Source organism: Alternaria triticimaculans (genome assembly GCF_023758025.1).
Source record: "Alternaria triticimaculans strain BMP 0046 chromosome Unknown scaffold_4, whole genome shotgun sequence".
NCBI classification, from domain to species: Eukaryota; Fungi; Ascomycota; class Dothideomycetes; order Pleosporales; family Pleosporaceae; genus Alternaria; species Alternaria triticimaculans.
Genome location: NW_026055961.1, coordinates 955,927 through 968,107, shown reverse-complemented (window position 1 = coordinate 968,107; position 12,181 = coordinate 955,927). Strand labels below are relative to the sequence as shown.

Genomic DNA, 12,181 nt, shown 5'->3' with positions numbered 1-12,181 from the left:
ACAGCAACTGTAGGTAGTCAACTTGATCGATCTTAGCTACAAGAGTTGATTAGCTGAAGTACAGCAGTCTATGTACGATCAAGTGCCGAGCGGTAAATGCTGCAGTCAGGCACGCTGTTGAGAAGCGATAAGCTCTGGCACGTCACGGGGCAGCCTATTATTGACAAGGTTCAAGGCACCCCGTAATGACCTCTCCGATCTACACCCACTTCAGCGCATGCAATCAGCAACAGGAGGGATGCACCACATTCTAACCAAAGAGCGCTACAGGTTTCGAGGATTTCATGTCTATCGGAACCCGGTCCCAGCCATGGCTTAAATGCGGACGAATGGCCCTTGGAGAGCCGCAACACGGTCCACGCGCCTGCTTAAGGGGTGATGTGATAGATTCACTGCGCACAGAACAAAATAGCTCCCAACTGGTTTCGCCGTTGGATAAACAGCGAAGTTCGAGTCAGGGTACGGTGATAAGATGAGACGGTTGTCCGCGCCGCAGCTTTGGAGACGACGCCACGACCCACACGGGTGTGCTAACGCCCTGTCGTGGGAACTTAAGGCTACCGAGCAGTTCTCGCGTGCTTTTCACGAGCAGTATCATGGCGGATCATGACGAGGAAGCAATCGCACGAGGCCCAGGACGTGCAGCTACGTTGAAATTCACCATCAGTCTCTGCTTATGCTACACACTATGTGTAGCATGCCTTCGAGGTTATATTCGATGGAGAGCTTTCAGTCTCGATGATCTGATCGTGCTACTATCAGGGGTAAGTACATCTCGGTGTATTCATAACAATTTTGAGCACGACGAGAGGCCGTTACTGACAATCATGCGGATAGGTGTTGGCGCTTAGTTTCTTTGGTGTCGTTTTTGCGTCCATCTCTACTGGACTCGGGCGCCCTATGACCGAGCTGGCTACTCTCTCATCCGCTATGGAGAAACTCAATAACTACGCAACGGCTGGTAACATCCTATGGGTCATATCCCTATGCGTCTCTAAGATTGCCATCGTTGCCATGCTATTGCGCACGACACAGACGAGATTCCACAGAAGATTTCAGTACTGCGTAAGCGCCATAATCGTCGCTCAATGTCTCACATCCGTCCTCCTTCTGAATGTCGACTGCTCGGTCCACCGTGTGCTTGCGTGGGACATCACCTCCGCGCACTCCGAATGTGCCCAGAGTGAGCGACGATGGATTGCTCTCACAGCCCTGGACGTTGTGACCGAGGTCCTCCTGCTCTTCCTGCCCATTCAGTTGGTGTGGGGTCTACGTATGGCCTTCCGAACCAAACTCATCGTCATATCGTCATTCTGGCTCCGACTACCGTACGTACCGCTCGCCAGCAGTGATTTTGTATTAGCTGATCACGCGATAGAACCCTAATCTTCTCTGCTCTTCGCCAAAATGAGATACATCAACTTACGACTACATCTGATGTCTCTCTCACGGCAGCCACAGTGGTCATCTGGCAGGCTGTGGAACTATCATACTCTCTAGCGGCCGCGACGCTCGCTGCGCTCAAGCGGTTCACAGAGTCGCTCAACACTGGTTTCGGTCATGGCGAGCTTATGCGGATTCATGCCCCATCTCAAGGATACAAGCTGTCGGGTCGTGGTGTTGCTTCAGGGAAAGCGAAAGCTTCACGCAAACAGGCACCTCGCCCGGATGAGCCTGAAATCTCTATGGACACCATGTCGTCTGATGCCACAGCTCTGCCCCCATCTAGATTTGAACCTCGAATCGAGCAGATGAGATTGAGGCCTGAACCACTCCAAAACACAGCGACAGTCTCGTCGGCACCGCAGAACTTGGTTTTGAATAATGGGCGAGTGGACGATACAAGCTCGAAAAACAACATCATACGCCAAGAAATACAGTACTCAGTTCATTATGAGCAAGGCGCCACGATGGATAAACATGGCAAATGAAGAATCGCCATCCCTTATCCGACACCCATTCGAAGGGAAATGGCAGGCTGAAGGGCTTTACTCGCGATTGCATCATCGCTTTATGCAGTATACTATCGCCTGGATTTGATGCTCTCACTAGGGCTTACCGCCCGTCGCTTTCCCCTATGGACCCGTATGCGGAATATCTGCTCAATGCGTTGGAAGGGTTTCGACTGCGATGCGACAGTGAGATGCGCCATTATGTCTGCGACCTCAGCAATCCGGATATACCGTCACCCAGTCACGTTCGCCATATTCTGCATAGTCTGCACGAAAACCTCGGCCTGTGGGCTTTATTTACACTCAAGATTTTCTCCAACGCGGAAAATACATCCAAAGTCCACTTCCCAGAACAGACTTCATTTGTTCCACTGGATCAACCCTCCAAATACAACAAAGTATGACGAGACCTGGATGGCAACACTTGAGATACGCTCTCACTGTCCGCAGAACCTTGACGCGACGCAAGGCAAGTCATTCATTAGCCGAAATTCGTACATCGGAATGATTGTAGCCTTTTCTTCTTGGTGTTCGAGCAGCGATACGCGATTTATATTTGCTGAGATGATTCAAGCAAGAGCAAGTGAGAGACTTGGAAAGTATCGGAGACGGGAGCCATGAACGTAGAAATCTAACGCCAGTCAGATACCGGCATCTAGTGCCATGGATGCCTGCCTCTCAACGGCCACGTGATCGATCGCAAAAGTCGGTAGCATCAATATCGAATGGATATGGATATATGGCTGATATCCAGATGCGCCTTCGCAGGGGTACGAAGAGATCTCGTCGGATCTTTCCGCAATTTGAGTGAGGTCTCACCGCCGAAGCGTGGATCGCAAGAGGCATCGTGATATCTTTGCCCACCCTTTTCAGTGAACACAAATCTCTCAAAGTCTGACTATCCTCTCGAGAATTGCAGACGTTCACACAAGCTCAGAAATTCTCCTCAAGCGCAAGGCTTGCGAGGCAATGGCGTGAAGCTTAGGTACATTAGATGGCCTCCATATTGAGACTACGCTGGAAGGGGAATAGGCTCGCCATTAGCGTGGGCAAGCTTCAATTACCCGACCACTCTGGCATCTGCGAACGCGAAGCTGGTCACTTACATCAACCACTCACATCATCCTTTCGAGCGTCGCTGTCATCACTATGTATCAGTTCCAGAGTCTCTGTTACCTTCACTCTCTCACAACGCGGTCCGAACCACACAGCTAGCTGCAGCAGCGGAAGTCGTGCGCCGATACGCATGCCGTGCGCTCACAAGACCAGACAGAAGTGGTCTGCCGTCTTCCACTCGTATAGCACGAGTAACGAGATCAAACCCGCTAAGATGTTATTGGTAGCACCAGGCTCCACTCGTATCATGCCATCGTGTACCAGAAGTCGTCCAGTGCAGCGAAGAAGAGTATATCCAAGACTATTTGACACGAAGACGGTCAATTGGAATGATACCGCGCACCTTCAGGCAGCTGCTACGTATTGCGCTGTCCGTTCGTGTTCTCATATGCTCATTTTAGGCAGACGCATATACCCGGGAGTTCCCTCAGCCCTCATCTTCCAGAAGCCTACCACAAGCGCTCGTCCTGCCTCACACGACCTCCAGACCAGCATCGCAAGTCGGTAGCGAGTCTTGGCTGTATTATCGACCTGGTCTCTCGTTCGTCATAACCTCCCATGTGGAGTGCATCAGGATAAATGCAAAATTAAAGAGCCTCCAAGATCGACCTTCATCAATTTCGACTGTCATGTGTACATTCGAGCCTTTCGAGAAGCTTTCTAGCCAAAGATTTCCGGGCTGCCTTCGTGTACCTGCTTACGTTTTACATCGGGCCGAGCCCAATCAACCCCCAATACAGCATTGTCGGGGAAGAGGGCTCGCGTCATTTTACTGCAGATTTGTTGATCACTGGTGCATTGCCAAAGAGTTTATGGGCACTGTGGATGCTGCGAGGAGTTCATCTGCAACAACAGTCGGAAGACGGTTCTCCATGACCAGTGTCATATGACCCGATGAGCTGTCCCACAATACTAAACTCTTTCATATCTCGATGGGAAGCTTACGGGCTACGTAGATGATGTCGCAAACTGCCAATCATCGTCATAACGAGTGAGGCTGAGGACTAAGATCGCGGGGTAGGAGATCCGAACAATAAGCACCCCCGCAACCCCAATACGTCTCATGTAAACATTCATTTATCTACCCTGTAGGCTGGGTCCAAGTGGCTGGAGACCTATCAAGACGACTTTGAGCAACGAAAAGATAATATGACATTCGGAAGTTTGGAAGATACCCAAAGAGAGCATCCCACTGCATAATCCTAATGGCAGTCTCATGCGGCGGTAATGTCTTTCCACAAAAGAATTCTTCATCCAAAGCTGATAGCTAGTAAAGCAACGCTACCTCAAGAAACCCGGCTTTTGCCTCCCACTCAGCTGGTGCTATGTCAGTGGACCCCTACTATACTACCATGCCGCCATTGATAAATCTTCATCTAAGCCTCATATCTCAAGCGCTGATCGCACAGACCCAACCCAGAAGCTAACGTCCGCAGTCTCCGGGCCTGTTTCCTGATGAGACGGTACCTCAGTGCTGAGTTGGCGCCATACTAGCAGCATACGATCCAACGCCGATATAAGAGGCTCCCAATACCCCCAAGGCTTCCAGCACCAACGCAACCAAACAACTACATTCAGACGTCAACATGAAGGGTCTTTTCTGTTTCGCCGTGGCCTCGGCCATCACTGGCGCTTTCGCTCTCCCATCTCCCGTAGAAAACGGTCCCATCACTGCTCGCCAGGCTGCAGCATGTGCCACTCCCGTCACTCTGTCTGGCAACCCCTTTGCGTCCCGATCCATCTACGCCAACAAGTTCTACTCATCCGAGGTCGTTTCTGCGGCTGCTCAGATGACCGACACTGCTATGGCGGCTAAGGCTCTCAAGATTGCTGACGTTGGAACTTTCTTGTGGATGTGAGTTAATCTGCTCGTCCTTACAAGTCTCGACTGACAGATAGATAGCGACACCCGTGAGAAGATCGCCGTCGTCGAGGATGGTATCAAAGACGTCCCCTGCAACCAGATTGCCGCACTAGTCATCTACGATCTGCCCGGTCGTGACTGTGCCGCCAAGGCCTCCAACGGTGAGCTTGCTGTTGGCGAGCTCAGCGTCTACAAGTCCGAGTACATTGACCGTAAGTGTATCAATTATGTTGATCACAACCTTTACTAACGATACGCAAGCCATCGTTGCCATCTTCAAGAAGTACCCCAACACGGCCATCGCCCTCGTCATCGAGCCCGATTCGCTCCCCAACTTGGTCACCAACTCCGACCTCCAGACCTGCAAGGACTCCGCCTCTGGCTACCGCGACGGTGTCGCATACGCTCTGAAGCAGCTCAACCTGCCCAACATCGCCATGTACATCGACGCCGGTCACGGAGGCTGGCTCGGCTGGAACGACAACCTAAGTAAGCACCCTCCCACCCCCTCAATCCCATCCCCATCACTAACAACACCTTTCCAGAGCCCGGAGCCAAAGAACTAGCCACCGTCTACAAAGCCGCAGGCAGCCCCAAGCAAGTCCGCGGCGTGGCCACCAACGTCGCCGGCTGGAACGCCTGGGACCTCTCCCCAGGAGAGTTCTCCGGCTCCTCGGACGCGCAGTACAACAAAGCGCAAAACGAGAAGAAGTACATCGAGCTCTTCTCGCCCGAGCTCAAGTCCGCAGGCATGCCCGGCCAAGCCATTGTCGACACGGGCCGCAACGGCGTCACTGGCCTGCGCGAGGAGTGGGGCAACTGGTGCAACGTCAACGGCGCTGGATTCGGTGTTCGTCCTACGAGCAACACGGGCTCTTCGCTTGTGGACTCGTTCGTCTGGGTTAAGCCTGGTGGTGAGAGTGATGGTACGAGTGATAGCTCGGCTACTAGGTACGATTCTTTCTGCGGAAAGCCCGATGCCTACCAGCCCAGTCCTGAGGCTGGTCAGTGGAACCAGGCGTACTTTGAGATGCTGGTTAAGAACGCTAAGCCGGCTTTGTAAGGCGCTGGCTTTACGTCACGTCTCATTGGAGGAGGGCATGAGGTAGTTCAAGGACAGGGAGTGGTGCTACCTTGTATATAGATTGATCGGTCGGTGGGAAAGAAGTCGACGGGTGGAAGTTGCGGTTCGACAACTTCGCTCCAACTGTGTATACATCAGCGTAGTTACGGATAAAGAAATAGAACTCTCGTTTGATCAATATCCCCACTGGCGTCTCCGTGTATTGAGAGGTAAAGTAGTAGAGCACAGAGTCGCATTGACGTTGTCAAGGGCGAGAGTCGTCAACGTTGTTTCATTTAACCACCACGACTACTCGCGGTTCTCACTAGTAAGATGTAAATTTACCCAAAAGAGTGCGCCTAATGAATTTTCCCCCTTACCAACCCATGTATACTTTCCAAAACTCCATGTGCGCGCTCACAGATAAAGGTATGCTCGCTCGCTCGCTCAAACCCCATAAAACGCCTTGACTTCGCCGCGTGATGCATCGCAGTCCAAACAGTACTCTGTAACGCTAGAGTCAAGCCGTGAGGCTTTCCGTATAGTGTAGCGCATATTGAATCGTTCAAATCATTCATCTCCAATCCTCTCTTCGTTTCTATCGTCTTGTGAACTTGATGTACCCTCAATGGAAGAATGCTGTCGGCTAAGGGACCGCTCCAAATCGCGTCTTAGGCGCGTGATAGACTGTTCATCGGAGTCGTTCTAAGACATCCGCCTTCTTCTGAAAGGCTCTTCTTCTTCCTCTTCCTCCTTCTCTTCGTTAACTTGCAGTGTTAACCACGCAGCGACCAGAGCGCAGATACCACCAAAGCGCAGCACCCAGGCTACACTCGTGTCACCTGAAGTACCCCTAGGCTTTTGTAGGAGCTTGAACATGATGGCACTGACAAGCGTTGCGATGACCTGCGGCGCTGCAATGGCGACGTTGTGAATACCTAACACAACACCAGCAGAATCGGCGCCAGAACCGTCGTCCTCTCCCTCGGCGATGAGCTGAGATTCGCGGTCGCGAGGCTTGATGATACCGCGACGGATGGCATCTCTCTTGGAGATCTCAGAGGAGATTATGGCGAACGGGGCCCAGTTGGTCACACACCAAGGAATACCAATGGCGCCGACAAGAACTGTAGCTCCCAACGTACTACGAACAAAGAAGGTGAGGACCATGAGGACGGCAAAGAGAATGTGTGAGATGAACCAGGATCGACGGAGAGTGAGCGATTTGACTTGCAACGTTTCCAACGATTTGGCGATCTTCTCCATAGTTGTGTTTGGGTTTTCCCTGCGTGCCGGACCTAGAGCAAAGTAGCCAGAGCCACCCATGGAATGTGGGGTTGTCGGTGTCATAGGCGTTGCCGGGGTTATTGGACGGTCGGGTTCTGGGGCTTGGAACGTCGGAGGGATGACGAACGGCAGGATGACAGAGGAGAAGAAGGTGGTGATAGCGAACACCAAAAGCGCTCTGGTGCCAATCCTGGTACCACTCTCCAAGATCTCGTCAATCTTGCCATCTGGCAGGTGGGGGTTCTCCTCAAAGTAGGGGTCGGCATAGATTTCGCCAACATAGGTAGTGATGTAGAAGAGAAATGGAAACCATCCAATCCAGGCAAAGAACTGCACCATGCAGACCTTCTTGATCTGGGGCGGGAGTTTCTTGACTGAGCGCGCGAGACCCCTGAAGAAGGCCATGACACCTTCCTGCTGCTCGGCCGGTGCAGTGTCAAATTGGGGATCGCGTTCCGAGCAGGTTGAGCAACTGATGCCAACAGTGATGGCCATGACAAACGAGGCGATAGCGCAGAGGACCTTGAACTGTGTGCCACCGAGCCATGGAAGGTAATCTGGCAGATTGATATAACCAGCTAGGTAACCCAAGATGTTGCCGATACCAGCCGAGCGCATCAGCCATGCATTGGCAGACTCCTGCTGATGGGTAGGGGCCACGTCGACGATATATGCTCGCACACCAGCTTGGATGACGTTGATAGCGAAATCGAGCACGTAGACGAACAAGACGGCGAAGAGCATGATGCACGTCTTGACCCCAGACGACTCTGGGTCAGCGCCGAAGAGGCCTAGGAAACCTCCGATGATTTCCCTTGCCCAGGCGAGAACCATGAGAGACACGATGGTCGCAGCAGCACCGCCGATAATGAAGGGCCTTCGCTTTCCCCAGCGCAGACGGCAGTTGTCACTCTTGAGACCGACATAGGGCTGGACAAGTACTCCGGAGAGAGGGCCGGCAATCCACACGAGAGCAAGCATCGACTTGCTCAGACCGAGCGATAGTAAGTATGGCTGCGTACAGTTAGCATAGTTCGTGGTCAAGATGGGCTGCGGTGGTCCGACGGGTCATGCATGCATGGCTCACACGACCTCAGTGCCGGATCTGCATGCAGGGTCCATGTCGTCCTCATGGAGATTTGCAGCGAGAAAAAGCACTTACCGATCCGTTGGAAGTCTCTACGGACCATCCTATTTGCAGGCCGAGGCCTCCAAAGGTGAGCAAGAACAAGAACCAACTGCTCTTTGTCTCCTCGACCTGTGATTCGCCCATCCAGTCATCGTCATCGTCGTCGGGCGACAGGCTCTCCTTAAGGAGCGGGTCGTTTTCGGAGGACATTCTTTGGGGGATGATGGTGGGCGAGTTCTCGTGGATGAATTCGACGTGGGTGTGGCCTTCAGTGTCTGGTCGTCCACCCATGAGCGAGTCGCGGCCAAAGGAAACGAGCTTTGGGCGTGGCTTGGGGCGGGCGGAAGTGTCGATTCTGGAGGGAGGAGAGGCACGAGGTGAAGACGAGCGCGAGTCGCCGCCGTTGGGCCGTGAGGACGACATGATGGGGCAGGTGGCAGTCGCAACCTGATGTGGGGAGAGTGCGTGGAGTGGCCTGCGCGGGCGACGTGGTCAGCCCTGGTGGCTTACGGCTCGCTGTCAGGGTCGGCGAGATTGTGATTGGCAGCAGGCAGGGTGGGCAAGTACGAGGACGCGAGGATGCGCGGTGGAGAGATGTGGTGAGAGGCAGACTATCAACAAAAGGCGAGTGGCGCAGTGGGACTCAGGCCATGCTCCAAAGCGTATCGAGCGTGAAAGAGGCGCTAGTGGGACCGCTGGGGCTGCGGCGGCGATCGATCTCGAATCTCGACCAAAGTTCACAATCGGCGCTGCTCAAAGAGACGGCGGAGGGGCGGGCAGCAGGCAGGTCTATAACGGGCGGGGAGTCACGATCAGGTTCGAGGCGGTGTAGGTCATGTGGGTGCCAGCCGTGTGCGGTAGGCTTGGTGAAGGGTCTAGCAGGTCTTGCAGGTGATTCTGGGTAGATGTCATGCAGGCGTACTAGCCAGTGTGCGTGCCATGACGTCGCCCCATGAGCGGTTCTGAGACCCTCGTCGATGGCGCTACGCCCAAACAAGGCTGGTGCTCGCTGGAACGGCAGCCGAGACATGGAGACACCTGGACGCTGTGCGAAGGCAGCGACGCGTCTGCAAGAGCCTCACCAGTCGCCATATCGCCCGCCATATCGCCAGCCTCGCATCGCATCGCTATTCTACGCTGCCAGACCTGTACCCAGCGCGCCTCGCCCTGCCCGGACACGCCCGACGCCGCTCCGCCCTCGACTCCTTGCGCAACGTTGCCCCAGGCCCCGTCCCATCCAGGCAGCCCCAGTAGCAGCATCCAACGCCCAGCAGCCACCTGTAACTTCGACATATACGCCCACAACCCCCGCGCAATCCTCCTGCGATACCGCACACGCTCGCGCTGTTGATGACCGCCCGGCCTTGAGTCCACCATGGCGTCCATAATGGGCTGGTGGGCAGTCGGCCAGCTACTCAGTATGCGCCCTCGACTCCTCTAATCTGACACGCCCGGCATACATACTGACTGTTGACGGCAGAGCGCGATGCATCCGACGCAGACCCGGACGGTCAGTTCCCCGCTCCACACACACACGGCGATCCCATCTCTAATGCGCGCCAACAGACGAGCCAGAGGCGGGCCAGAAGGAGATATTCACATCGTGGGCCCTGTCCATCTTGATTATGCTTCTCATAATCGCCCTCTTCACGAGCTACATACTGCACACGCGGAAGATCCAGGCCGTCCATGAGACAGTTCTCTCTATTTTTGCTGGTACGTCGTTCCCACACCACCCTCCGCGGCTGCTTGGGCCCTTCCGCACGCTTGGCGTCCGTTGAGACAAGCTCGGCGTAGTGTGCATGGGCAAGGCCACAGATTCCGATCACTTGCAGCCCGAAGCCCATCACCCGACTAATTGTGGGGTAACCTGCAATATCCACCTGCGATGTCGCCTAGTCCATCTCGTAATCCAATCGCGCTATGATGCTCGCTAACGCCCTTCAGGCATGGTCGTTGGCCTGCTGCTGCGCCTGACAGCAGTCGCTTCCGTGCGAGATGTCGTCAGTTTCGACTACCAGATGTTCTTCAACTTGCTCCTGCCTCCCATCATCCTCTCGGCTGGCTATGAACTCCACCAAGGCAATTTCTTCCGACACATTGGAACCATTCTCACCTTTGCCTTTGCCGGCTCTTTCATCTCCGCCCTAGTGCTTGGCATCATCCTGTTCCTGTGGACCAGGATACCTCTCGATGGCTTCAAGATCAACTTCGTCGAGGCCATGTCTGTTGGCGCTACCCTCTCGGCCACCGATCCCGTTACCATTCTTGCCATCTTCGATACGTACAAAGTAGAGCCCAAGCTATACACCATCATTTTTGGCGAGTCCATTCTTAACGATGCTATCGCTATCGTCGTCTTCGAGACTGCACAGAAGTACAAGGACGGTGCCGAGTCTCTGGGCTTCATGAGCCTCTTTGAGGCCGTAGGCATTTTCCTCGGCGTCTTCTTCGGAAGTCTGTTTATAGGTGTCATGGTCGGCATTGGCGTGTCTCTGATGCTCAAGTTCACCTATGTTAGGCGCTTCCCCAAGACCGAGAGTTGTCTCATCATACTCACCGCATACTTGACATACTTTCTGTCCAATGCCATCCACATGTCTGGTAAGTCTTCACCAGCTTCCCTCTCCGGCCATCTGCTAACCAGCCTGCAGGTATCGTCTCTTTGCTGTTTTGTGGTATCTGCATGAAGCATTACGCTTACCACAACATGTCCAGACGGACCCAGTTAACCACCAAGTTTGTCTTCCAGGTCACCTCCCAGATTTCAGAGAACTTCATCTTCATCTACCTAGGCTTGTCTCTCTTCACTGATGACAAGCTCGATTACAAGCCCCTCTTCATCTTGATTACCGTATTCGGCATTTGCGCCGCTCGCTGGTGCGCAGTGTTTCCTCTTTCAAGGCTCATCAACTCTGTCACAAGATATCGCCAGCGCCGCCGCGGCGACGAAGTTGCGGAAGAGATTCCTTATCCTCACCAGGTCATGATCTACTGGGCAGGTCTGCGTGGTGCTGTAGGTGTTGCGCTTGCTGCAGGTCTCACAGGTAACAACGGCGACACACTGCGAGCCACAGTTCTTGTCGTAGTCGTTCTGACTGTCATCATCTTCGGCGGTACCACTGCACGCATGCTAGAAATTTTGGGTATTCGCACTGGCGTAGTCGAAGAGATTGACAGCGATGATGAGTTCGACATTGAGGTCGTTAATGGCGGCACCTACACACGCAAACAGGGTCAGGCTTATGGCAACACCCCACGTCCTGGCCAAAATGGTTTCTCACTCAACAATGTCAACGGGCCCGACGCTACCTACTCTAGCGGATCAGTTAGTCGAAGTAGTCCACCCACACGACCAAACGGCGCTATGCGACGCAACTCGAGCCATCCACGTGCTAGAGACGGCGCAGACCAAAGTCTCCTCAGCCCAGCTGATAGCGGCTCTGCTGATGAAGATGACATCGACCTTGACCTTCCTCCCAGCGCACGCCGCTCGCCGAATCGCGGCCCGTCGCCATTAATGGGCGACCCATCCCCGTACCCGACATCAGGCATAAGACCGGTCGGCTCTGCGGCTGAGGGCTCAAGTAGGGTTGCGACTGCCACAGGTGCAGTGAAGCAGCTCTTCAACGAGATCAGCCACGATCCTGCAAACGCCTTCAAGCAGATCGATGACGGCTTCCTCAAACCACATCTGCTCCTAGACCAGGGCAAAGGTCCGGGGCCTGGTAATGTTTGATTGTATGAGTAGACGGATGGGAAACAAGCAT

General features: G+C 53.9%; 3 protein-coding genes across 3 annotated transcripts; 2 read left to right on the top strand and 1 right to left on the bottom strand.

The window, feature by feature from the left end:
* Window positions 1-4,654: 4,654 nt before the first annotated feature.
* Window positions 4,655-5,995, top strand: CEL6C (1,4-beta-D-glucan cellobiohydrolase cel6c; the record flags this gene model as incomplete). Its single annotated transcript, XM_049364524.1, has 4 exons — window positions 4,655-4,923; window positions 4,972-5,144; window positions 5,194-5,421; window positions 5,478-5,995. The coding sequence occupies 4 exons, from the start codon at window positions 4,655-4,657 to the stop codon at window positions 5,993-5,995; spliced, it is 1,188 nt and encodes a 395-aa protein (XP_049223602.1).
* Window positions 5,996-6,700: 705 nt separating this feature from the next.
* Window positions 6,701-8,834, bottom strand: J4E78_003890 (uncharacterized protein; the record flags this gene model as incomplete). Its single annotated transcript, XM_049364523.1, has 2 exons — window positions 6,701-8,296; window positions 8,445-8,834. The coding sequence occupies 2 exons, from the start codon at window positions 8,832-8,834 to the stop codon at window positions 6,701-6,703; spliced, it is 1,986 nt and encodes a 661-aa protein (XP_049223601.1).
* Window positions 8,835-9,786: 952 nt separating this feature from the next.
* J4E78_003889 (uncharacterized protein) lies at window positions 9,787-12,150 on the top strand (the record flags this gene model as incomplete). Its single annotated transcript, XM_049364522.1, has 5 exons — window positions 9,787-9,829; window positions 9,892-9,921; window positions 9,978-10,127; window positions 10,359-11,015; window positions 11,066-12,150. 5 exons carry the CDS (start codon window positions 9,787-9,789, stop codon window positions 12,148-12,150), a joined length of 1,965 nt encoding a protein of 654 aa, XP_049223600.1.
* Between the last annotated feature and the right edge of the window lie 31 nt (window positions 12,151-12,181).